Below are 25,302 nucleotides of genomic sequence, written 5' to 3'. Positions count from 1 at the left end.
CATATGCATTTTGCTGTGGCTTGCTGTTTTCACTTAATAAGAAACTCCGGGGTGTCCCGTATCATCAGTAAAAGCAGAGAGCATCCTCATTCTTTTCTTGTTTTTCATCTTTCTTTCCCCCAGTTGTGTAGCTTTCTGCTGTGAGGATGTAGCGTAATTTAGTTCACCAGATGAGCGCCGGGTGTTCTGGATCTTTACCATTACAGACAAGCTGCAACGACTAACCTTTGTTTGGTCATTCCTCACGTGTCCACGTGTCGCTGTGGCCTCTGTTCCCAGACGTGGGACTGCAGGATAAAGGGCCTGTGGGATTTCAGGAGGTTCTGCCAATGACCTCTGCAGGGGGAGGCACCATTTCTCACGCACCCCCCAGGAGGTGGGAGGGGACCTGCTTCCTGAAGCTTCGCAGCAGAGTTGTGTGGTCGAGGTTTGGATTGTTGCCAATCGGATTGAGAAATGGTATTTTAGGGCAGTTTTCATTTTCACTAATTGAGATTAATCATCTCTTCACATCTCAAGAACATTTGTATTTTTTCCATCAACTGTGTGTCAGATGCTTTGCCTATTTTTTTCCTCTTGGTTCTTAGTCTTTTCCCTTCTGGTTTTATTGGTGCGCTCTGCGGTGGGGAGATGAGATAGTTGTCTGTGGCATGAGTGCAATTTTCCCAAGCACATTATTATCTTTCTACTTAAGGTCTAGGGTTTTTTTCATCCCCACATAGAAGTTTTGGATTTCTTACGTAGGAAAATTTACCAATATTTTCTTTTATGGCTTTTGGGTTTTGTATCAAAATTTTGTATCAAAAAGAAAGACTTTTTCTTGCTCCAGGGTTCTGAAGGAATTCACCCCAAGGAGTTAAAAGGAGGCAGGTGTGGGCCCCCTCAGAGCAGTGCTGCCAACATCACAGTCTTGTTTGGGACTTAGCCCTGTTCCCACGGGGAAAAGGGTTTACTGCCAGGGGCTGATGCCCACTGCCAAAGGCCTAGGTCCAGACACCCTGATCATCAGCTGGTGTCCTTCGTAGTGGCAGGGAAGGGGCTGGATAAAGGGAAATGAAATGTTTGGCAGCCCCATGTTTCCAACAGGTGAGGTCTGGCCAGGTGCAGTCAGGTTAGTGTAATGAAAGGAAATAGAATTAGAACTTTGAAGTGAAATTTGAGACTTACATAAACTTGAACCTTTCCTGGGACTTGAAAAGAAGTAATTAATTTAGAAACTTTCTCCCTCAATATTAAACTCTGCCACACTGGCTCCAGGCAGGAAATAGTCTAGAATGGGCTCCCAAATATCGTGAATTCAATCAGCAGATATTAGGCAGATAATATGTTCCCAAGATGTTTAGTGCAGTATTAGAGGTTGCAAGAGAGTGAAGCTCATAATGTTTGGGTTCAGAAAGTTTCTTTTATTTTTTTTAAAGATTTTATTTATTAACTCATGAGACACACACAGAGAGAGAGGCAGAGACACAGGCAGAGGGAGAAGCAGGCTCCCTGCAGGGAGCCCGATGCGGAACTCGATCCCAGGACCCCGGGGTCATGCCCTGAGCTGCAGGCAGATGTTCAACCATGGAGCCAGCCGGGGGTTCCAGGAAGTTTCGATGTTAACTAGACTGGGCCTTCTGTCTCCACCACTAGCTGGTTGACCTCATACAGATTGCTTCCCACTTCTCTGAAACTCCATTTCTTTCTCTGTAAAGGGGGACAATATTAATAATCAGTCCTAAAATTGATTAAGCACTAAGTGTGCCTCGAGCCCTGTATTTGATGTTTCATGTACATTAAGCCATCGGCTGTCTTGGTCAGCTCTGAAAATTCAATTCAGAGAAGTAAAGAATGCCCGGCACATTATAAATCCTCAGCCAAGGTTCTCTGGGAGTATTATTATTTGTATGCTTATGAAATCAGATGGGTAGGCATAATTTCATTCATTCATTCATTCATTCTACAAATACTTCGGGGGCCCGGCCCGGGGGGTGGATACTGGAGCCACAGTGGCAAGGCAGTCTGTGCTCCACGGAGCTTACCAACTAGCAAGGCAGGCAGGCTGGCGGGCAGGCAGTGGCCACATCCCGTGAGGACTTTGCTAGGGGCCGCCAGGGTGCGGGGAATGCCAGGAGGAGCAAAGAGCCCTGTCCCAGAGATTGGGCTTGCCAAACGTGGCCTTCTGGACAGGATGGGGATCCAGGTGCATTGCCCCTCCAGAAGAGTATTCTAGTACATACTATATTGTTACTATTACAGTAATAACTGTTATAACTGTCATGGTAATAGGGAATACTTAGGTAGCATGTATCTTGTGCCAGGAGTGGTTAATTAATCCTTACAATATGTGCCTGGTGTTTTTATCCCTGTTTTTTCAGAAAGGAAATTAAGGTACCAAAAGGTTGTTTGAGGTCACACAGTTGGCAAGTGCTGGAGCCTGGAAATTTGGCCTCTGAGTTTCTATTGAGAGGTGGATCCACAGAGGGGAACGGAGGTTCTCGCCACGGGGAATTGGACTGAGGTTCCCGCAGTGTGTTTGGAGGCCACAGAGGGAGAGCAGGACAGAGTGGCAGTGAGCAGCATCCTGCCGTCTGGTTTTAAGCAGACGGCTGCTCTCTGGCTCTGGTAGGATGAGCAGGGTGGGTGTTGAGAATAAATGGCCCCGCCTGTGCCGTGAGTGCCTCCAGGAATCTTGCTGCCCTGAAATTATGGGGTGAATCTTATTTGGCTTGAGGCTTTTTTGCCTGTTAAAAAGAAAAAGCATTTGGCAGAACCAGTTCCTAAAGTTTCTATCAACCATGGTTATTTCCTTCTCCTAAAAATGTGCTCTCCTGTCCCTGTCACCCAGATGGCCCCAGCCCCTCCTTCAGCTACCAAGGCTCAAGTCACATCCCACATTTGATGCTGCTCTACAATCCTGGATTTGCCCTTACATTTTATTTGCTGATAATTTGACTCTGAACTTAGGAGAGCAGAGACCATGCCTGTCTGTCTTGCCCTTTCGCCTCTGGCACAGGGCTGAAATCTAGCAGACAATACTGGATGAATGAATGAGTAACCAGCACTTCCGGCGAATTGGGATTGACAGCTGTCAAATAGGGGAAGCCCGGCTGTGACACACACACCACTCCCTTTTGGGAGAAAGAAGCTGGACATTCAGACCCTGAGCAGAGAGGCCCTAGTGGTCTAGAAAGGGGCCTGCAGAGGTGGAAGGCACTTCTCTGATGACTAAGCTGGTGGGCATAGCATTCTTGGGAGGAAAATGGTGAGGTGGCGTACAAAAACTGATGCATGTGCCTGGTAAGCCAAGTACTTGGCCAATAAGTGCTATTATTATTGTTACGGTATTCTTAATGTGTCTAGTTCTTAACATATATTTAATTTTCAACCCGTCCTTGTGACCTGAGTTATGAGTCCCATGTTTTAGGTGAAGGATCCTCAGACCTGGATGAGTTAAAGAACTGTTAAGAGTTCCATCCAGAGTTAGGGGTGAGGCCCTACCCTCAAAGCCATTTCTCTTTCCATTCACTGGTATCAGGAATGGGCCATGACAAAGTTTGGTTGGGGCAAAGCATCTGACACAGCAGAGACAGGTCTGACCCACATGGGAGGCGCTGCAATGGAATCCCACAACAGGGGGCTTTTCTGGCTGCAGCCCAGTGGGCCACTTGCCTTCTGCCCTGGGCCCTGGGTGTTGTCTTCCCAGCCTTTGCTCATGCTGCTTCCCCCATGGAGCACCCCCTCCCTCTGAGTCTGACCTGTCCTTGTAAAGGCGAAGGGGACAGGCCACAAGCCAGGGTGCACTGTGGGGCCCTCACTCGTTTTAAGTTAGGGGTGTGTGTGTCCTTGGGTTGAAGGAGAACGTTGAAAACAGACTGGAGGTAAATAAGATAAAAACAGTAGTTGTCTGTGTTGAGAGGGGCTTAGATTTTCAGATTTCCATTTTCTCTAATGTTTTCCAAAGTTTAAGAAAATGAACGTGTGTTCAATTTTTCATTTTTCAATGTCTCCTCTTGCAAACAGAAAACAAAGTTATTTTCAGAACCCAGACTGTCTCTTTAAGGCACAGCTAAAATGCCCCCTCGTGTTTGGAGCTGTAGCATCTTGCAGGGTCTCCATCCATGCATTTGTCTTTGCCCCCTTGGGTCTCTGAGCACCAGTGCGGCCTCCCTGGCCTGCCTCCCACAGTCACTGGGGTAGAGCATAAGTGCTCCCGGGCCTCCTCACCACCACGGCAGCCAAAGGTGGCCTTTGTCACCCGGAAGCTGAGGTTTGGGACCTCATTTCACTAACTCCCCCACCAGCCCTTTCAAGGTAGGCGTGATCACTATCCTCAGTTTAAGAAATTCTCTGGAAACTTACACAGAATTATCAGATTGTCACAAGGGTCCCCTTTCCAGCTCCCTTCAACCACATGAAACAGGAACCCGGGGACGCAGCCACTATACTCCTGGGAGGGTGGCAGGATCTTATGGGCCCCTGGGTCTTGGTCTGTTCCTTATCTTCTCCACCCTCTTTCCCCTTAGTCCCAACTTCCTTGCCATTTGGTTCCCATTGCTAGGACCCCCCAAGATTTTGCTCACTTACTGCTTCTTCCAGTAAGAAGACAGTGACAGGCTCTGCTTTTTCATGCAGGATCTGCCTTGCCCACCTGTGTCACAGCGTTTATCACTGCTTACTGAACGTGGTCTTTCTCTCCAGTGTTTGTCTTTCTCTTTCTCCAACCAGACTGCAGGACAGGAGTCTGATTTCTTTATTGCCCAGCTGGCATAAATTAGGTATTCAATGAATTTTGTTGAGTTAATTAATATAGTAATTTCAATGGCCCTGTAAAATGACCATTTACAAATGAAGAAAAATGAGGGGTTTGCTTGGTCACAGCCAGGAAGTTTTGGCATTCATTCTAGAACATAGATCTTTTGATATCTAGTCCAGCTTGACTGAAATGCTGAAATTTAAAGAAACAAGGAGGAAAAGTCTGCCAGTTCTACTGGGAGTAGAAATGTTCATTGTGGTCCAGTATAAGATAAGAGGGATATTTAGGTTGCATATATGCTTTTCCTTGTTTAAAAAGAAAAGCTCAATTTATCCTGTTTTTTAATGTAGACTTTTATTAATTTTCAATTATTGGCTTGGCATAATTCCTAGGAATTGGGTTGTGAGGTCAAGTGACTGGACATTGTAGATGGCTCTCAACATTACTGCCAACTTGCTTACCAAAAGCTTTGTACCAGTTAACCCTACCTTCAGAGAAGTATGTGACTATCAGTTTTACCACTTAGACACCAGGATTGGGGATTATCATTACTTAAAATTTTTGTTACTCTCAGAGATGTAAAGTGCCTCATTATTATTTTCTTATTTCTTTGTGAACAACTGAGGTCAAGAATTGTTTTTTGTGTCTGTCTATATTCTTGTGAGATTCATGTATTCATGCTCCTTATTATGCTATTTATTTTTCAAAGATAGTTTGAAGACATTTGTGGAAGGCCGACTCAACTATTTAAGTGCTGAGTGGAAGGCCCTGGTAGGAGAAAACAGAGAGATGACTGAGATACCATCCATCCCTGCCTTCTTAAGTAGGATTCTGAAGTTGGAGAGACAGATGTGGCTAAACTGTCCAACTGAGAGACTAGTAATGGGTTGTAGAAGAATGCCTGGCTGGGAGAGTATCAGGGGAGGCTTCAAAGAGGTAGTGTCATTTATTCTAGGCTGGAAAGGCTGAGAAACATTTAGAAGGAACTCTAGGTTGACAAAGCACATGAGCAGGTGTAAAGCCCATGATGTCCGAGGTCCCTAACTTTGTCCCTGAGAACATTTAGTGCGATGTTAGGATGGTTTTGGTGGCAGGGAAGAGAATATCAGATGAAAAGAGATGTTATCGGGATCCCTGGGTGGCGCAGCGGTTTGGCGCCTGCCTTTGGCTCAGGGCGCGATCCTGGAGACCTGGGATCGAATCCCATATCGGGTTCCCGGTGCATGGAGCCTGCTTCTCCCTCTGCCTATGTCTCTGCCTCTCTCTCTCTCTCTGTCTCTCTCTCTCTCTCTCTGTGACTATCATAAATAAATAAGTTAAAAAAAAAAAAAGAAAAGAGATGTTATCAACTAAGAAAATTTCATTATCTCACAAAACAGAGATGCAGCTGTTTTAGGGATCGGCTAATCAGGCACCACATGACACTCAGAACCCCCAGTCCTCCCCCTTCCCTCTCTACTACCTCAGTGTGGATTTTACCCGCTGGGTGCTCACTTCCTAGTTGAAAGCTCGGTGCCTCACTATGGTGTCGGCTAAGCCACGTTCAGACACAGGATAGGCCAGACCATCCCATCTGTTTGTTTGCTTGCTTTTGCATAAAACAAAGATACTTGTTTTTTTCACAGTTTTGGAGGCCAGAAGTTCAAAATCAAGGCCTCCAATTCCTTTTTATTAGGGAAAAATATCCCTGAAGCCTCCAGAGAGCTTCTCCTAAGTCAGATAGGTCAGCACCATGTCACCTGCTGCAACTACCCTATCAGTGGCTCGATGGGTAGATTTAAATTAACATTCACCTCTCTCTATGATTCGAGGGAGAATCCCCCTCCTTGAGCACATGGTGCCCTCTAAACTACATTTCTGTTAATAAGGAAAAAGCTGAATATATACAGTCATTGCATAAGCAATAGCAGCATCTGCCATTGTACTTATCAATAGACACATTAATCAGAATTATAGCAAATATTTTCTGAACCCAACTTTATTAAGCTAATTTAAGAATTTCTTTTCATTATGCATATTTCATTTTCTTCTACTTTCATTTTTGTTTTCCTTAAATCTCTTTTATGGATACAGATTCTTTTCCACATAAAATTTATGCCACGGATTTATTTTGCTGACCATTTTACATGTTCTTAATAAATTTCATTGATTACATTTGTAGGTTTTGACATCATTAATTTTCTTTTGAGACTGCTATCCACACCAGTCTTATTGGATCAAATTTTATGGATCAAGAAATTTTATGTTGACTATTTCTATCAATAATCTTTATTAGGAATTGGATGAGGCTAATTATATGTATTTCTTAGTTAATCCATGATTAAATTGTGAGCAGTTATTCTTAGATGCAAAGATCCATCCATTGTTCAGAGTGCTGTGTTTCAAAGCCCACAAACCAGAACCTTACAGTCCAAATCTGGCCTGATGCCTGTTTTCATAGGGCTTATGCTAAGAACGGTTTTTACAGATTAAATATTTGTAATATGCCCAATGGTAGAGAATATGAACTTTGAACCCCAGTTGAGAAAACTGTTGCTTCCTCCCCCAAAACAATCTCATTATTCTTATTAGTAGACCTATATTACAAAACTGGACTTAATTACTTACTATTATTATATTTTGAATTTTATCTATAAAAGCTTTGTGGAAATTTGCTTACTCTCTTATGATATAAATAGGACATGATATTTTTAATTTTGCCTCTTGGCCCCCAAACCTTAAAATATTTAGTATCTGGCCCAGGAAAAGTTTGCCAGCCCCCTGCTCTGTGACAGCACTATCCTGATTCTTCTGGGCACTTACACTCCCCCTCCCTTACCCCACACGGTTCCATGGGGGTTACCTGGAGCAAATGGTGAGTTCTTAACATCAGAATCATAGTCAGGTGTCCAGCTGCAGTTGGAAAATAGTAAATTGGGCGAACACAGTCATATTGCTCTTCAACTCTAATGAATTATGTCAAATAAATGCAACGTGCTCTATGAGTTTTCTGTACAAGTCAGTTTCCAACCTTTTTCCTTATTGAAGCAATGTCGGAAGAGTCCAATTTTCATTGCTTTCAAAGCATCAGTATCTAAGAGAACCTTGGGACAGTTGAAAGGCCCTTTACTTTTCCTACTGAAGGTCTCTCCTTTTTCTTTCCTTTAACAGATGAGGAAAAAGAAAACAATAGAGCATCCAAGCCCCACTCCACTCCTGCTACTCTGCAATGGTAAGTTCGTTTTCAGCAAGTCCTGTCTTGATGGGGCGCTTGCCCAACTGTTGCTTCCTCCCGGTGGAGCAGGGTATCACCGGGAGGTTTGCCATTGCCATGAGAACTTGACATCCAATAGCCCACATGCAATCAATTTAATTTGCAGCTCTGTGTAAAATACTCAACTTAGATCCAGCCTGGAGATTTGGATTTTCATATTTATTGTATTTTGAGGTAGATTTTGTTTTCCATCCCCAAGACACTGGCAAGGACTGGATCCTACATGGATGTTATTAAGTGATTTAATGGAATCCATTGTTACAGTTAATAACATTGCAGCAAATTATAGAAACATAGGTCTTGTTCACCCCTCCCAAATGAGCCTTCAATGGATTAATGCTTAATCACAACTATACTACAATTATTTTAACATTAATAACATGAACAAGCATTGTCTACTTCTGTGGCTTTCTTTTTCATCTTTTGAATTCCTGCGCTTGGTGAAATATTTAATGGTTTGAGTGGTTGCTCTCATATTTGAGGTTTACAAGTAAATTCTCCTCTAAGAGCTTCTTCACTTAGAAATCATGTTGTGACTTTGAACACCAGAGCTGTCTATGCCTGAGATTCATCCCTCAAACATCCTGTCAGTTAGGGCTATTCTAGCAGCACAGAGCAGCAAACCTGAGGGGATTAAGGAAGGAAGGGGAGGGGAGGGGACAAGGAGTGGAGAGAGGAAGGCATGGAGAACTATTATGTGCCAGACTCCATGCCAGGCACTTCCTATAGTGCCTCGTGCCTGGTCTCATTCTCACGATTCTCTGACATTGGCATTGTTATGCCCATTTCACAGATGAGAAAAATAAAGCTTAACCAGTTAAGTCATTGCCTGAATATACAGAGAGCCACACAATGGCACAGGCAGGAACCTGGCCGGGTCTCTTCGACTGCAAAGCCCCTGCTTTGGGAGAAAGGAAGAGAAGACTCAGGAAGGATGGAGAGGAGAGAACAAATGAGAAGAGGAAGCAGATGGGCTTTAATGAGCAAATCACATTAGATTCTCCTGACTAATCCACACACAGGTGGGAGGAAGACAGCACCAGGGGGAAAGCGATCAGGAGTGTAACTCAATCTCCTCTAACAAGGGTCTCAACAGTTGGCCTGCTTGGCTGCGAGGAGAGCAAGGGTTGTTTCCAAGAGCTTGATTTCCAGATTTTGGCTTGTTTCCATCGTTTTGTCCCTATATTCTTTTTCTCATTGCATTTGCTACTTTCTGCTTTCTTTAAAATTCTACTCTACTTCCCCGGTCAGGCCTCTGCCGGCACCGTTCCCCCCAGACTATGGCCACACAAATTCCCACAATGCCAGGGCATCTAACGAGGCAATCATACAAAGGGCTTTGGGCACGGGAATTTCTAGAAATGCAAAGAATTGGCAGACATTCGGACTTTAACAACCTGAACACGTTGCACATTTCAGAATATAAAATGTGAAGGGGAGTAGAAGAAAATCACCTTATTCATGCCTATTTTTCTATGATTCTCAACATCTGCCTGACAGTGGTGAGGCAGTAGACAGTGCAGGTTCTTAAGTCAGACTGTCAAATTAACTCCCAGCTGTGCCATGCCCCAGCTGTGTAATCTTGAATGAGGTCCTCAACCTCTCTGTGCCTCAGTCTGTTCATCTGTAGAATGGGGAGAGCAGTAGTATCTAACTCCTGGGGGGTGGGGGTCATCAAGAGGAAACAAGTTCTTATGGGCAAAGTACTTGAAGCATCTGGCTTCACATTCTGCTAAGGACGACTCCCTAGGAAGGATTCAGACTCAGTAACCAACCTCCCAGCAGTGAGGAAGGATGCCTCATTCCTTGGATTTAACCTGACACACACCATAGCATCTGGGGCTCCCTCCAGGATGGGAGGCAGGCAAGGCTTATTCAAGGAACCACAGCAGGCAGCTAGTGTGGAGCACAGAGGGTAAGAGGAGAGTTATAAAGATGAGGTGGGAGAGGGAGCCAAGGAGAGGATCTGTAAACAGGAGGGAAGAAAAAGGAGAACATTTCTCTCTCTCTCTCTCTCTCTCTCTCTCTCTCTCTTTTAAAGATGTTATTTGTGGGACCCCTGGGTGGCGCAGCGGTTTGGCGCCTGCCTTTGGCCCAGGGTGCGATCCTGGAGACCCGGGATCGAATCCCATGTCGGGCTCCCGGTGCATGGAGCCTGCTTCTCCCTCTGCCTGTGTCTCTGCTCTCTCTCTCTCACTATGTGCCTATCATAAATAAATAAAAAATCTTAAAAAAAAAAGATGTTATTTGTTTATTTAGAGAGTAGGGGGAGGGGCAGAGGGAGAGGGAAAGAAAAACTCTCAAGCAGACTCCATGCTGTGCAAGGACCCCACCAGGGCTCAATCCCACGACCCCTCAGATCAAGATCTGAGCCAAAACCAAGAGTTGGGCACCCCACTGACTGAGCCACCCAGGATCCCTGACATTTCTCTCAAATAAGAACAGGGTTGGATGTCTGGTGACTCAGTTGGTTAGACATCTGCCTTTGGCTCAGGTCATGATCCAAGTCTTGGGATCAAGTCTGGCATCAGGCCCCCTGTTCCACGGGGAGTCTCCCTCTCCCTCTGCCCTTTCCCCCACTCGTGCACTCTCTCGTTCTCTCCCTCTCTCTCTCTCTCTCTCTCAAATAAATAAAATAAAATAAAAAGAACAGAGTCATGCTTGAAACCATGGTGGAAGACACGTGACCTCTGATATAAAGTCGCACATGAGTAAAATTTTCAGAATGTAGTTTCAGTACAAATGCTTAGTCTCTCAAAAGGAACTGGATGCAGCCTCCATTTCACCAGGGAAAGTGACATCATTCAGACTGCGCTCCCTTTCTGCTCTGGCCACCAGCGAGTTCAGAGCTAAAGCTGATGTTCATGTACTTTTCCATGTACTCATGTACTTTCCTTTGTCTGATTTTCTTCTCTTTTTCTTTTTAAGATTTTATTTATTTATTCATGAGAGACACACAGAGAGAGAGGCAGAGACACAGGCAGAGGGAGAAGCAGGCCCCATGCAGGGAGCCCGATGTGGGACTCGATCCCAGGACTCCAGGATCAAGCCCTGGGCAGAAGGCAGGGGCTAAACCGCTGAGCCACCCAGGGATCCCTCTTCTCTTTTTTTTTTTTTTTGTTAGCTTTTTAGAAAAAGGCAAGATACAAATACATTCGATAAATACATATTTTGTTTTTATTTCATTTTATTTGCACAAGTGATGTTTCCTTGTTTAAAAACCAAAACATCATTGATAAGGTCAACGTATGTAGTTCCTACCTCTCCTCCAGGGCAACCCTGTGACCAGCAGAGAGCATGAATGTGTGTTTCCAGTCTCTTGCCTATGCATTTACTTGCTTATGTACCAACAGAAGTTTCTGAATTGTGATTTTCAAAATTTCATGTTTGCGCCTTTCCAAAAAGAATGCAGACATATCACACTAGAGATACTGTCCTACAACCTGTCACACTGTATTGATCCACAACTGGCTCATTCCTCACTGGAGTGTCCCGAAGCCATACCCATGTGAGTCCTTGGAGAACAACCTCATTTTTTCTGCTGCGCATTAGTAAAACAGCAGCAGATAGATTTCACCACTTTCCTCTTGATGGACATTTAGTTTGTGTCCAAATCTCATCTTTGCCCTACAAACAAGGCTGCAAAGAACATCTTCATCTTTGCCCCCTGCACATCTGGGGATGTTCTCCACGTCAATGTCAAGACGTGGAAGTGTTGGGTGCCCAGAAAATGTTAATGGGACTAAAATTTGCCTGCTAAATGGCTTTATCATTTTATGTCTTCACCCACAGTACAAAATACTTTAAAAAAATAATAGTAATGGGCACCTGACTGGCTCAATTGGTTAAATGTCTGACTCTTGATTTGGGCTTAGGTAATAATCTTAGGGTCATGAAATTGAGCCCATCAGGCTCCACGCTGGGTGTGGAGCCTGCTTGGGACTCTTTCTCCTTCTCCCTCTGCACCCCCACCGTCCACCTCTCTCTCTCTCTCTAAAAAAAAAAAAAAAAAAAAAAAGGACCTGACTCCACACCATGGCATCTGTTTCTCTGAGGCACTTGCTTCCTTCCTGCTGTCCCCTGTCTGCAATGGCAGTGTGCAACCCCTCGAGACCATGAGGGGGGCAGGCCAGAAAAGGACACTGGTCTCCAGGCCACGGCAGCCCAACAGGCTGAGCTCTCCTGGGACACTTGGCTTTAGGAAGTGAGTTAGGAGCTATTCGCTTCTCCACCTTCTCCCTCCTTGCCATGAGCCACACCCCCGTCACCCTCGAGACCACCCCCACTCCAAGAACAAATAATACAGTGGCTGAGCAGCCTAAAATAATTGGGGCCACGTGATCTGGAGGCAGCTCCCAGCAGAAAACAGGCAAATATTGTCAAATGCCTTCTGCCAAACACTTTCCAGCATCCTTGGTCACGAGGGTTAGTAAAGCCCAAGCCGCTGGGGATGGTGAGCACTGCAGGAATCCCAGCCACACAATAACCTCTATTCACTCAGAGGATTTGGGAATGGAAAGCAGCCTGTTGTACCATCCTGGCCTGCTTGCTGCCAGTGCATGTCCCCTTGCACAGCCCCGCCCTCTTACACACCTCCCTGCCGCCTGTGTCACTTCTGGCTCCTGGTGTGCCAATCAGGGTGGAGGCATCGCCCCTTCCACAAACTTATGGAGGAAAGGAGGCCCTTCCCCACAGGAAGAGGATAGAAGGCCAAATTGTCACTTTGTTGGGAGACATTTTTCTTTCTTTCAAAAAAATTAAAATGAGATCTTGGGTGATTGATGGCCTTTCAATATTTCAAACTAATATAAAGCAAAATAAATTTTGTGTTTCTCTTTAAAATGCCCTTGGAGGGATCCCTGGGTGGCGCAGCGGTTTGGCGCCTGCCTTTGGCCCAGGGCACGATCCTGGAGACCCGGGATCGAATCCCACATCGGGCTTCCGGTGCATGGAGCCTGCTTCTCCCTCTGCCTGTGTCTCTGCCTCTCTCTCTCTCTCTCTGTGACTATCATAAATAAATAAAAAAAATAAAAATAAAAATAAAAATAAAATAAATAAAATAAAAAATAAAATGCCCTTGGAGGCCAGAGGCAAAAAGGTGGGTTTGGTGCTGTTCCAAAGAAGCATGTTGAAACTTTAGACCAGGTCACAGCTCTCAGACCAGAGTCATTGCATGTGACTAATACCAGGTGTTCTGTACCCATTTCTGACTTGATCCTTCATTCCACAGTGACATAGCATTATTTACTTCCAAAATGCAAGTTAGGCCACCTTGTTCCAGAAAGGGAGGCTGAACATTTCTAGCTCTGACAACAGCCAGTGATGTCAGATAATGCCAGTCGGCGTGGTGGTACCCCGTCGGAAGCCCTCTGCTACAGATAGAGGAACATAAGAAAGCAGAACAATGTGAAGGGTGGGTCTCAGGGAATGAGAAGCTGTGTTGTGGAGCTAGGATCCCTTTTTTTTTTTTTAAAGTATTTTGTGCTGTGGTTAAGGTATAATAAGGTAATGCCATTTGAGTGGGCAATTTTGTAGCCCCACTAATGTTTTCCCATGTACCCCCACCACCTCCACTTCTTGACAACAACACGGAGAACATGCCCACAGGTGTGCAACGGGGCATATGAGGATTTTCTTTGAGGCTGTTTGTCATGGTGACATAGAGATAAGTAGAGACAGGGAAGTAATGGAAAGGGAATATCCTGGGGGATATTTTATGCTAGAGTATTGTACCCACATGACTTTGGCCATCAGTGGTGGCCACCAGAGCTCAGGGCTGCCAACCCCTGGCCCAGCCCTGCCAGAAGCATTAGTAGCATTAGAGAACTTGTGACACTGAGCTATTGTAAAAAAACAACAAAACAAAACAAAAAAAAAAAGAAGAAGAAGAAGAAGAAGAGGACTTTAACCCAAAAAATGAGCATAAGGATTCTAGAACCTGGCTAACCCCAGGCCTTTCTGGAATAGTAACCCAGTAGCTTGTAGGCCAGAAACAGGATACAGATAAGATTATTCCAGGTCCTGTTCTGTCATTACAAGGACAGCACAAAATCTCTGATGTGGCCTGTTGCTCAGCATCAGCCAAAACTACAGGTTAGGTAGGCTTGCACCAGGCGACATCACCAGATGAGCTCTCTTGCTCTTTATGAAAACTTTGTAGAGGTTGCAGGACTGTTACCCCTATTTAAAGAGGAGGAAACCAAGGCAGGCAACTAAACACAGGAGAGGGTCACAGTCTCACGCCAGCTGAGCAGGGGGATGCCCAGAAGGCCCTTGAAGGGGAGGCAGAGCCAGCAGACGTCCTGGGGGAAATTACCGGATCACCTGAATACATATCTCTGGTTGGCTTGTCTACCCAGAAGTAATTTGTGGACTTAACTGCTGTTTAACAAAGTAGATTGGGGGGTGGGTCCCTGGGTGGCTCAGCGGTTTAGCGCCTGCCTTTGGCGCAGGGTGCGATCCTGGAGTCCCGGGATCGAGTTCCACGTCAGGCTCCCGACGTGGAGCCTGCTTCTCCCTCTGTCTGTGTCTCTGCCTCTCTCTCTCTCTCTCTCTCTTTCTCTCTATGTCTATCATAAATAAATAAATGAATCTTAAAAAAAAAAGTAGATTGGGGTTTTTGTTTGTTTGTTTTGGCTTTTTATAGCATCAGCCTCCGAGCTAGCTAGAGCCAAAGCCCACGGTTCTGGACGTTTTTATTGCCTGGTGGTGGTGTTCTCTCTTTGGTTCCCTTCTTCTTCTGATCAACTGTCAGCTTCCTAAAGGCAGTGGAAGGGATTGTGTGTTGGTGTTCACTGCTGTATTCTATAATGCCTGGCACATAGTAGGTGCTCAATAAATGTGTGCTGGCTCACCAACCAAATGAGTGTCAGTCCGTCGCACATAGTGAGGGCTTTAGAAGCCTCATACCTGAGTCTGGGCTTTTCCCAGCAGTGACTTTGGGCATCACTTTGTCTTCCTGGCCCTCCCTTTTCTCCTCCATGACGTGGAGAAAATGTTACCCATCTTGCTCAAGGAGTAATGGCAAATATGAATATCCCTGGCACAGAGGAAGCACTTGAACATATAAATCAAACATATTCATCTTAATTAGGGTTTTTTTAAAACCACTTTGGTCTTAAGATTTTTTAAAAAAAAAAGTTTTTTCTGATTTGTGCAAAAGTCTGCTTTCCTTCCTTCCCACCACCTCCTGTCTTCTTCCTTCTGTAGTGTTGACTGTGTGCAGGGCACAGTGCCAGGAACTCTGTTAACATAAACAGGGATTCGATTTGGTTCCTACCTTCTGAGGACTCTCAGTCTAAGATATAAAATGTTCCTGAATATTCCACAATAACCGAGAGTAATACTGACAGGTGCCCTTATCCAGTGTTCCCTTGCCAGCCGGAGGGCTGTGGATTCTTGGTTAGTCCCTTTGCAGCCTGGGGAGATGGGTACTGGGTATTATTCACATCATTTTACCGAGGAGAGAGGCAAGAGTCTGGGAGGTAAAGCAGCAGAGCCGAGATGGTAGCGCTTGTGAGCGATAGAGGTGGGATTTCAACCCAGCAACCCCTTGTCTCTGAATCCATGCTGTTTCTCAGCAAAAGCTGTTGGAGCTGCAAAAAGATCTAAAGAGCTGTGAAAATCTCCAGCAAGTGGTAAAAGCTTTGGGGGCAGAGGCTGTGCCTCCTGTCAAAAACATTCTCCTCTACAGATGTGACTCTGTAGCTGGGAGGTGCCCGTTGCAGCGCTCTGCGTGCTGTTGAGTGGATGGACACATGAATCTGGCAGGAAGAAGAACTGATGAAGAGGCCATCCTCGGATGGGGCTGGATGGGAACTAAACATCATGTCAGGGGAGGAAATCCGAGCTGAGCCTTGGGTGCCAGGGGAGGCATGGCAGAGGGCTCACCTCCCATGGTAGGAACACCATGGAACACTGCAGGGAGGGGGAATGTGGCAAGATCAACTGTCCAGCTGGCAGGAGACAAGTGTGTGTACCGAGGAGCAGGTCGAGAGAAGCCTGGAGAAGTAGTCAGGGGTCAGATGTGGGGGCCTTAGATGCCAAGGGGGGGGTATTAGGGCTCCTCCACAGAGGCAGAGGGGAGCCACTGATGGGTTTAGATGACCATCTGGCCTCTGATCACTTAGCAAGTCTGTTTTCACAGATTTTTCAGCCTCGGGTGGCTCTGACAACCTCAGTAACAAGTTGCTATGTTCAGCAAAGTTTTAGAAGATCCTGCTGGCTAATTTTCTGGTAAAATAGAGGAGAAAGTTTCTGTTTATAGACGTGCCTGCCAGCACCCGGGAAGTGGAGACTGAACCAGGAGCCCATCTGTCCATGAAAGAGAACAGGAGAAAGGCAGGGACAGTCACACGGGTGCTGCTGTGGTTGGTCCTCACTGCAAGGTGCTGAACGAAGCTTCCTCCCAAGGTGCTGCGGCCTGAAACCTCGTGAGGAGGTCGTTTTCAAAAAGTATACCGCAGATAATGCCTCCTGTTGGCTACTAGACTGCGTTCATTATCTCCGCATAATAGGATGGGCTCAATTCAAATATGATCAAGTTATTAAATAGAAGATCAGAAAATGGAAGAAGTGGGGAATTTTTTGGTGATCATTAAAAATATCCAGGTATAATGGAGTATTGTTCACCACGGCAGACTAATGATGTCCTCTCCAAGTGAGGAGGAGAAGGGGAAGTTTCATCAGATATGAAGAGAAATAATTAACTGCCTTTCTTTCTGCCATGCCTTGGTCAGCGAAGCAGACATTCCAATTAGCAACTTCAGCATACACACTGACCCTCTGGATTCTGTAAGGAGGTTTGGGGAAAGGTATCGTGACGCTCTTTCTGTGGAAACTCATCAAGCATCAAAGTTGCCCCGAATGCCAGTTCCGTCTATTCATTTGTAGAGCTTATTAAAATGCTTCATAGTCATAAGCCACTCAGATACCTTGAGACGAAGAGGAACAAAACGTGGGTAGAAACGTACTTATTTACAAGGCTCTGGCCTTTGGCAGGTAACTGCTTAATTAACTCAGCCTGTGTGAACCCTGACTTACACCCATCTGGATTCAAAAAGTTCCTTGCTGCTATGGTTTCATTCACTGGGATGTATTTCAACGTTGGTCTTATATTTTAAGGCTGAGCCCTTGGCCATACTTGGTGAGCAAACAAGTCACGAGGACATCAAGTAGAAACTGAGGCAAGGGGACTTGTGTAAAGTAGCTCCTCCTAAGAAGGGGGAGCCAGGAAGTTACCTGGGAGCCTGTGCTTTTTAAGGCCACGGTTTCCCCACCAGAATTCCCCTACATTTCTTAGTCATGAGGAAAGGGGCCCCCAGCATCCACTCAGCCCAGTCAGGAACCTGACAGCTGGCCTTGGTTGCTCCTATCCATCTCACATCTGGCAACATGAAAACCACATCCTAAATGTTATCTCTGCCCCCACGGCCACTCCTTCAATTCACACCCCATCACTTCTTGCCTGGACTCTTGCAGTATCTCCTAGCTGGTCTCATTTGTTCATTCATTCATTCAACAAGATATTACTCAGCCACCATGTGCCAGGCCTCGCTGGTCAGCCTTGGCCTCCTACCATGGTGGTGCCACAATGACCTTTCCAAAGAATGAATCTGATCATGCTGTGACCATGCTTAAGAAAATGTAACTGGCCCCCTGTCATTTTAAAGGATCTGATGCCTTTCATAAGGTGAACTCTGAATGGCTTGCATGGCATGCATGTTGAATGTACCCACAGATTTTTCTGGCCAAAATTAAGTTTAGGAAATCATTAGCCAAGGATAAGCAAAAAAAGATACTTCGGCCCCCATCCCCAGTTTGTCCTGCACAAAGTTGCAGTTGCCCAAGTTGTTGATGTGTGTGTGTGTGTGTGTGTGTTAGACTGGAAAATGTTCCACCATAGTCCAGAGAATTGAAATCAAAACTTGGAAGGGAAAATGCTTAATATTAGGACTCTAAGTAGTCTGAGATGAAACCTATGAAACTTGAGTGTTTTTGCTTTTATTGTTGTATTCTTTTACAGTCAATACATAGGTGCCTAATAGAGCATATTAAGCTTTAAATTAATATTAGTGACTGTTGTTATTGATGACACAATGATTATTTCTGTAGCATCCCAGAAACACTCTATTCTTCTCTCCTCTGAGCCCTTATTTTTTCAGTTCTCTGAGTTCTGCTCTGTCATTCCCTATAACATTTTGGTAGTGACTCTTGAACTCCAGGGTTTGCTTAACTCCTATGCCAGGCCATATTCTCTTGTGGGCACTGAAAGATTCTCCATACCCCCTCCTCCATGGGTTTGTGTTTTCAGAGGTTCCTCTGCAACCCCCTTCTCCACTCAAGTCATTGTCTCCATCATCCAAAGCACATGCCTGTGTGTCTCTCATTCCTGCTATGCCCCTGTCCTGGAACCCCCTCTATCTATCCAAGCAAGGATACCACAGTGATTTAGAGTAAGATTCTCCTACTTACTGGTTGCATGACCATGGGCACATGAGTTCCACTCTCTGAGCCACCGTTTTGTCATCTAAAACATGGCTGTAATTCCTACTTTCCATCCTGTGAGGTTGGAAAGAGATACCAAATACCCAGTGCGTGGCACCTGGGAAGAGATGCTAGCCATTGTTGCTGTCACAAAGTTCAAATCCCGGTTCATCCTTGAACCTTAACCATCTCCTCTCCTCAACACAGTAGTCACTTTCCCCGCGATCAAATGCATCTGTCGTACTTAAATATTCCTATCTGTGCATTTTTCTTCAGATAGACTGCAAAGTGAACTAGGGCATAGGCTGTGGCTTACGTCAACACAGGAGCCTACAGGAGCCAGACAAAGAGCAGAAAATAGAGTAGGTGTCAGAAAAGGAGGAAGCAGTGGGGACTCTGGCCAACTTGAGAGCATACACACCTCTGGCCAATTTTTGTCATACGGGAAAATGGGCCCAGTGTTGCCAGAGCTCCACCTTTTCAAAAGAATCTAGATTCTTATGTGAAATGTCCTGAATTTTAAAAGTTGGGCCAACACTGTTTTCAGGTGAAACAAAGCATGTCTATGAGACCCCAGTTTGTGAAAACTGTCTTAATCAGATGGCCCACACAAGTTTGTGCATAAGCTGGTTATTTGGACCTCTGAACTCACTTTTATAGAGAAACAATGCTGTGAATGGCATGCAGGGGTCCAGGCTAAGCTGGAAAGCTGGTTCCCATTCATGGCAGACCTGAAGCTTAGGACAGTCCTAAGAAATTTAATCTCTGTGTGAAAGCATTTTCCCACAGGGAACCACATTTAGAGTTCTGATTTACGACGTTAGGGACATGTGTACTAGAATGTAAGCCCTTTCAGGACAGGGCCTCTGTTTTGTTCACTGCCATTTCCTTAATGTCTAAAACACTGCCCGGAACTCAATAAATATTTGTTGAATTAAAGATTACCTGGGTCTTTATCCATCTACCCACCATTAATCTGTTCCCTGTATGCAAACAGGGACAGTCTTACTCACCATGCATCCCCAGCACTTGGCAGGTGGCAGGAAATCAGTAAATATTTGTTGAATGAATACATAACTGCAACGATCTAGCCATCAAACACTGATTGAGCACCTGCTGTGTGCCAAGGAATAGGCTAGGCTTCAAGGATACGGGAGTGAATCAGATACCATGCCAGTGTCAAGGAATTAGGTCACACAGAAAGGATTGCATAAACTCCTTCCTGGAACACTTCTAAAAATGGTCAGGAGTTACTCAGTGTTCCCCTTCCCAGAGAGGGGGGAGTAGGTGACATGATACCATTCAGCACCAGGCTTCTTCAGTTATCTGAGCATGCCTAGGGTTGAATTCATTGGTAGGGTCTGGATATGAAATGATTGAATTAATTTTCTTTCAACCACATGTCAGAATGAGCCAAACAAGCACTGCCCTTTCAAGTAGGCACCTCAGGGGGCTGTGTCCTTGTTCCATTTCACAGTTACGACAGCACTGGATCACTTCTTTGGCAAGTGCCCCCAGAGAAGTTAGAAGCCATCTGAGGATATTTACTTCACTGCTTTAGAATCATACTTTATTTTTGCTCTCCTTTGCACCCCAAAACATGTTTGAGATGAAAAGGTTATTCCAGTCACTTTATCCTTCAAACTTGGTTCCAAGTGACTTTGGATTGTTTCCTAAAATCCAGTTTGTGATCAAAAGAGAAATATTTTCTGTTGGTGAGTTAATTGAACAGTGTGTGCCCCAGGCTCTAAAAGCAGCAGCCCCAAAGAAAAGTCCCCAAATTATCATGTGCCTCAGCAGTTCTGTTAGAAGAAGTGTTAAATCTTCTAACATGTCTATGACAAAGGGGCAGGAGTCTTTTTGATGCCTACACTCTGGTATTTGCATTAAACAGGAGGAAAAATGCTAAACTGGATCTAGTTTACTTTTATATGCCCAATATCTAGCACAGATTCTGGACATAATAGGTACCCAAAGATGTTTTATGGAGAAGAAAAGTGGATGATGATGAGGTCCAACATCTGAGTGTTTATCACGTTTCTCACGTGCCAGGCACCACGCTGGCACATGTCACGTGTTTCATCCGATTGTCACAACAGCTTATAAGGCGATCACAGCCAGCACCTTCAGAAGGTTAAATTACTTGCTCAAGGTCATCAAGCCAACAATGACAATGCTGGGGTCTGAACCCCATGGGTAGCCCTCACCCTGAGCCCCTAAACTGTACTCATTGAGAAGGTGATGGGTGTAGAATCACAATTCCAGCACAGCAGAGGTGATCCTGAAGAGACTGAGAAGTTCAGCTCCCATGTGGTTATATGACTTCCCTTCAGTCAGTGGGTTCCTGGTTGTCCAGCTGTCGGGTTTCTCCTTGGGCATTTGTTTCCCAGGCCATCCCACCACACTGCTCTTGTTAGCAAAGGTGCACCGACACTGTGACCTGTATTGGAAATGGCTGCACAAGTGAGTGTGTGGTTAGCTCAGCTGAACAGGGCGCCTACAAGCTCCTGTATCATTTTTGGAGTTTGAAGGAAACCAATCCACCCAGAATGTGGCCAGTCCAATGACAGCACGGAAGAGAGGGACTGGGAACTTGAGCCAAAAGTGAGCCAAGTTCATACCCACAGGGGCCACAAGTCTGATCCTGCTAACCAACCACCTCCATGCCTGACCTTGGGCAGGTTGCTTTGTCCTCCTGGGCCTCTGTTTCCCTTCTGTAGGAAGAGTTTTCTCCAGGTCTTCCTCTGGAGGAGGACCAGGAGGCACATTCTCTTCTTGCTTGAGGTTTGCTCATTGGGCATTTATTCCGCAGGCTGGAGGAGAACTATGAAATTGCAGAGGGGGTCTGCATCCCTCGCAGTGCCCTTTACATGCATTACCTGGACTTCTGTGAGAAGAATGACACCCAGCCTGTCAACGCCGCCAGCTTTGGAAAGGTGAGTCCAGCCTCCTCTGGCTTATTCCTTTCTTCCCCTCTTCTGAGTAATTTATGCACAGTTCTTAATCCTTTTAACATCCTAATTGCTTTTGTTTTTAAGTTATCAAAATAAATAATAACTGTGCTGTACTACAGTGTTGAAGAAGTTCAAACACTTATTAGCAAGGTAATACCAAGCCAAATACAAAAACAAAGTAATACCAAAGTATTACAAATTCCAAACAATTTAGGCAGGTCAATAAGGTAAAAAGCATACACCTGACTTGAATCTTCTCAATACTTGGCTTGCAGAAAGTGCCTTCTTTCCTCTGAGAGGCAAATATTAAAATCCCAAGTGTGTTACGTGTGTGTCAGTGATTCTGGGGTGGGCAGATTGCTTGGCTTTGTCACATGAAAGCCTTGGAGAGACTGGGAAATGGTCTGAAGTTATTAGCTGGGAGGTCTGAGAATCCTTCATGCAGAGTGGTATTGTTTGTAATATTACTGCAGGCCTGGCTGCTGTATGCCCCTCTTGTGATGAAAATATATTCCACACTTCAGGCTGTGTCCACAAACACTCACCATCACTGATCATTCCTATTTAACAGGCCAAGGAATGCTGTCGGACACTCTTCTAAGACTGATCATTTGTCTATTTGATAGATAAAAATATAGATTTGGGGGCCCTGAGTGGCTCAGTCAGTTAAGCATCCAACTCTTGATTTTGGCTCAGGTCATGATCTCAGGGTCGTGAGATGGAGCCCCATCAGGCTCTGCCCTCAGCAGGGAATCTGCTTGAGATTCTCTCTCTCCCTCTCTTTCTCAATAAATGAATGAACAAATAAAATCTGTATTATATAAATCTGTCTATCTATCTATCTATCTATCTATCTATCTATCTATCTATCTATCTATGGAGAGAGGTTTCTATACTTCTAAAATACCCAATTTAATTTGAGTCTGGGGACGCCTGGGTGGCTCAGTGGTTGAGCATCAGCCTTTGCTCAGGGCATGATCCCAGGGTCTTGGGATTCAGTCCCGCATCAGGCTTCCTGCAAGGAGCCTGCTTTTCCCTCTGCCTGTGTCTCTGCCTTTCTCTCTGTGTCTCTCATGAATGAATAAATAAAATCTTAAAACAAAACAAAAAAAATTGAGTCAGTACATCCAAACTCTTACTCCTTTTATTAGCTTCTTTTCCCTTTGTATAATTTTTACCACACCTGCTAACAAAAAAATAGGCAGGCTAGTTTTGCATCACTATTCCTTACCAACTTTCTAAGTGTGGGCATACCAAGGCTGAAATGGCAGAAAGAGGTCAGTGCACAAGTTTCACAAATTCCCTTTTCAGATCCCCAACGCAACAGATAAATCATCAGTGGAAAAAGATGAAAGAGAGCAGTGTCAGGCCTGAGCCAGCCTCCCGGGAGAGTTTAAAATTGTGTGGCCAAGAATTGGTCCACCCAATAAATGGGGGATGCTCCACTGTGATGTAAGGAAGGGCATAAGTTTTTGTGTTACATTAATGCTATTTCTCATACATGAACATAAATTTTTTAAAAATTCAGTCGAAGAAACCAGCTTTGCTGTTTCTTTTACTCATTTCTTCAGTCCATCCGTGTTGGCCGAAGTGGCCTGCATGGCAGGTCTTCTGCAGAGATCCAGAAGGAAATCTGGTGTGGGTCCCCCTTGTGGAGAACCTCATGGTCTAGGGAGGGAGGTGGTGAGCCCCTCATTGGGTGGGACAAGGAAGAGCACTGCAGGAATGCAGGGAAGCCTGGAACTTTGTCACGTGTCTGAGGTTCTGGAACATTCACGGGCATCCACACTCCCTCGCAGCAGCTCCTGTGGAGAGTCCAGACCTCTGATGGAGGGATAGGTTGGGTGAACCAAAAGATCAAGAATCCTAACTCTCCTGGACTTATCACTTAACTTCTCTGACCTGGTCAGGGTGACCTTTTTCTTCTGCATAGAGCACCTCTCTCCACCTGTGCTGTTCAGGACAGTAGCCACTAGCCACATATGGTTGTTTCACTTAAACAGAAGTAAAAATTCCTTTCTTCAGTCTCTAGCCATATTTCAAATGCTCACTGGCCACATGTACCTAGAGTCTATAATACTGGACAGTGCAGATAGAACATTTCCATCGTGACAGAAGGTGCTGTTGGACAGCCGTGTGCTGAACCACTGTGAGCCAGGGAGAAATGCTCTCCCGCCTCCCTGCCACATTGGGGGCTCCCCGGGCCTCCCCCTGCCCATTGCCCACAGCTGGTCCCACCCAGCCCTCTCTGCGTGGAGGCCTCCTCTCTCCCCCTCCACCACCTCCCACTGCTCACCGCCCCGTCTTCCTCCTTGGGACAACCTCTACCAAATCGCTCCTGTTCTCTGATCCTTGGTCCTGCTGGCCTCCATGCCCACAAGTCTTATTTACACCAAATGGCTTTTCAACATCTTCCAAATGATAACTTTCTCTAAGAATTACAGTGCCAGCTGCTTCCAAAATAGTCGCAAAAAAAGACATCCAAACTCCATCCTATCTTCAGTCCAAAAGCAAGGACATATCCTGGTATTAAAAGCATAAATCCAGGTACCCTGCCATCAATTTCAAGTGCACTAGAAATTGGGGCGGTCCTTCCAGCCCCAGAGGACAGAAGGAGCCTGCCAAGGGTTTTCCCCACTGAGCCCATTGAACTGAAATCCCGGCCACGCTTGCCCTTCCTGAGGGCTCCCAGCTGCAGCTGCCATTTCCACCTCCCCAACCCCTCAGAGAAAGGGACTGGTTGTTCTGTGAAGCCTGGGGTGTAATCGTGGGCAGCCTTCCTTTGAGCAGATCCATCCAAACTTTTGATTCATCTGTGAACTTTTAACTCTGAGGAGGCAAGGTTCAATACTTTGACTTCATTTTTAGAGAAGAGAATGGTGGCACTGGTGGCAGTCCCCCCCCCCATGCCCACCCCCTCAGCTTGCAAGTGGGCTGGGGTGAACCGGGTATCAGGCATGAGCTGCCCCCTCTCCCAGCCTGTGTTGCCCAGCTGAGAGGCTGGGAGGATGGGAGGATGGGATACTGTCCTTGACAAAGTGAGTGGATGGCAGCAATTGTTTTGCCACAAGTAAGAGCTGAAAAAGATCCTCTTTCCAGCACTGTGGCCAAGCTCCTTAAGCCCTGGCTTCCAGTAATACCGTGTTGACTCTGGGTCCCAGAATTAATTCAGGCATCACAGAGAATGCAGAAGCTTCGAGCCCAACTGGTCTTGGGCCTGCTTTTCTGTTGGCCAGGGTAACGAAAGGTCACCCAGTTTGGAGTCACTGGACTTTTCTGAGCTCCCATTTCCTTACCTCTAGACAGGAATAATTCCTCACCAAATTACTCTAGGGATAAAATGGGACAGTGCTTAAAATTGTAAAGTGTTCTACCAATGGAAGAAGGCACCATTATTGAAAATTAGCCTTACTCCATTCTGTCTCCTATATTTCCTACCATGCTTTATTTTTCTTTATAGCACTAACCACTGTCCCAGCTGTTACCTATATAACTAATACATTACATGTTATATGTATAGTTATCTATATGTCATTGCCTTTATTTTACTGCTGTATATTACAGACTATATATATTATATGTAACCATCATATACATAGGATGTAATATGTATCTGTGTATCTATATATTATATATCTATTTATAGATATATCTATATCTTTATATACATAAATACCTATCTATATCTGTATTTACCTATACATAGATATAATAGATATAATATATATTATATTAACATGTAATTATATGTTATATAATGTATATGTTTATAATATATAATTATGTTATACATAATATATACATATATCATAGTAACATATGGTATATAAAATGTATATATTAGTTGCTTGTGTTTTATTTGCCTCCTTCTC

At 45.1% G+C, this 25,302-nt stretch overlaps 1 protein-coding gene across 1 annotated transcript in view; it reads left to right on the top strand.

Moving 5' to 3' along the window:
- RFX4 (regulatory factor X4) overlaps nt 1-25,302 on the top strand; it is a 143,835-nt gene that overhangs the window by 22,412 nt on the left and 96,121 nt on the right. Inside the window, exons 3-4 of the mRNA XM_055328706.1 lie at nt 7,889-7,949; nt 21,289-21,412. Of these exons, the coding sequence (XP_055184681.1) occupies nt 7,889-7,949; nt 21,289-21,412 (185 nt within the window). The remainder of the gene's footprint in view (nt 1-7,888; nt 7,950-21,288; nt 21,413-25,302) is intronic.

This window comes from Nyctereutes procyonoides, unplaced genomic scaffold, assembly GCF_905146905.1.
Source record: "Nyctereutes procyonoides isolate TBG_1078 unplaced genomic scaffold, NYPRO_anot_genome, whole genome shotgun sequence".
NCBI classification, from domain to species: domain Eukaryota; kingdom Metazoa; phylum Chordata; class Mammalia; order Carnivora; family Canidae; genus Nyctereutes; species Nyctereutes procyonoides.
The sequence above is the reverse complement of the archived record's forward strand: the minus strand, read 5'-3'. Positions and strand labels throughout refer to the sequence as shown.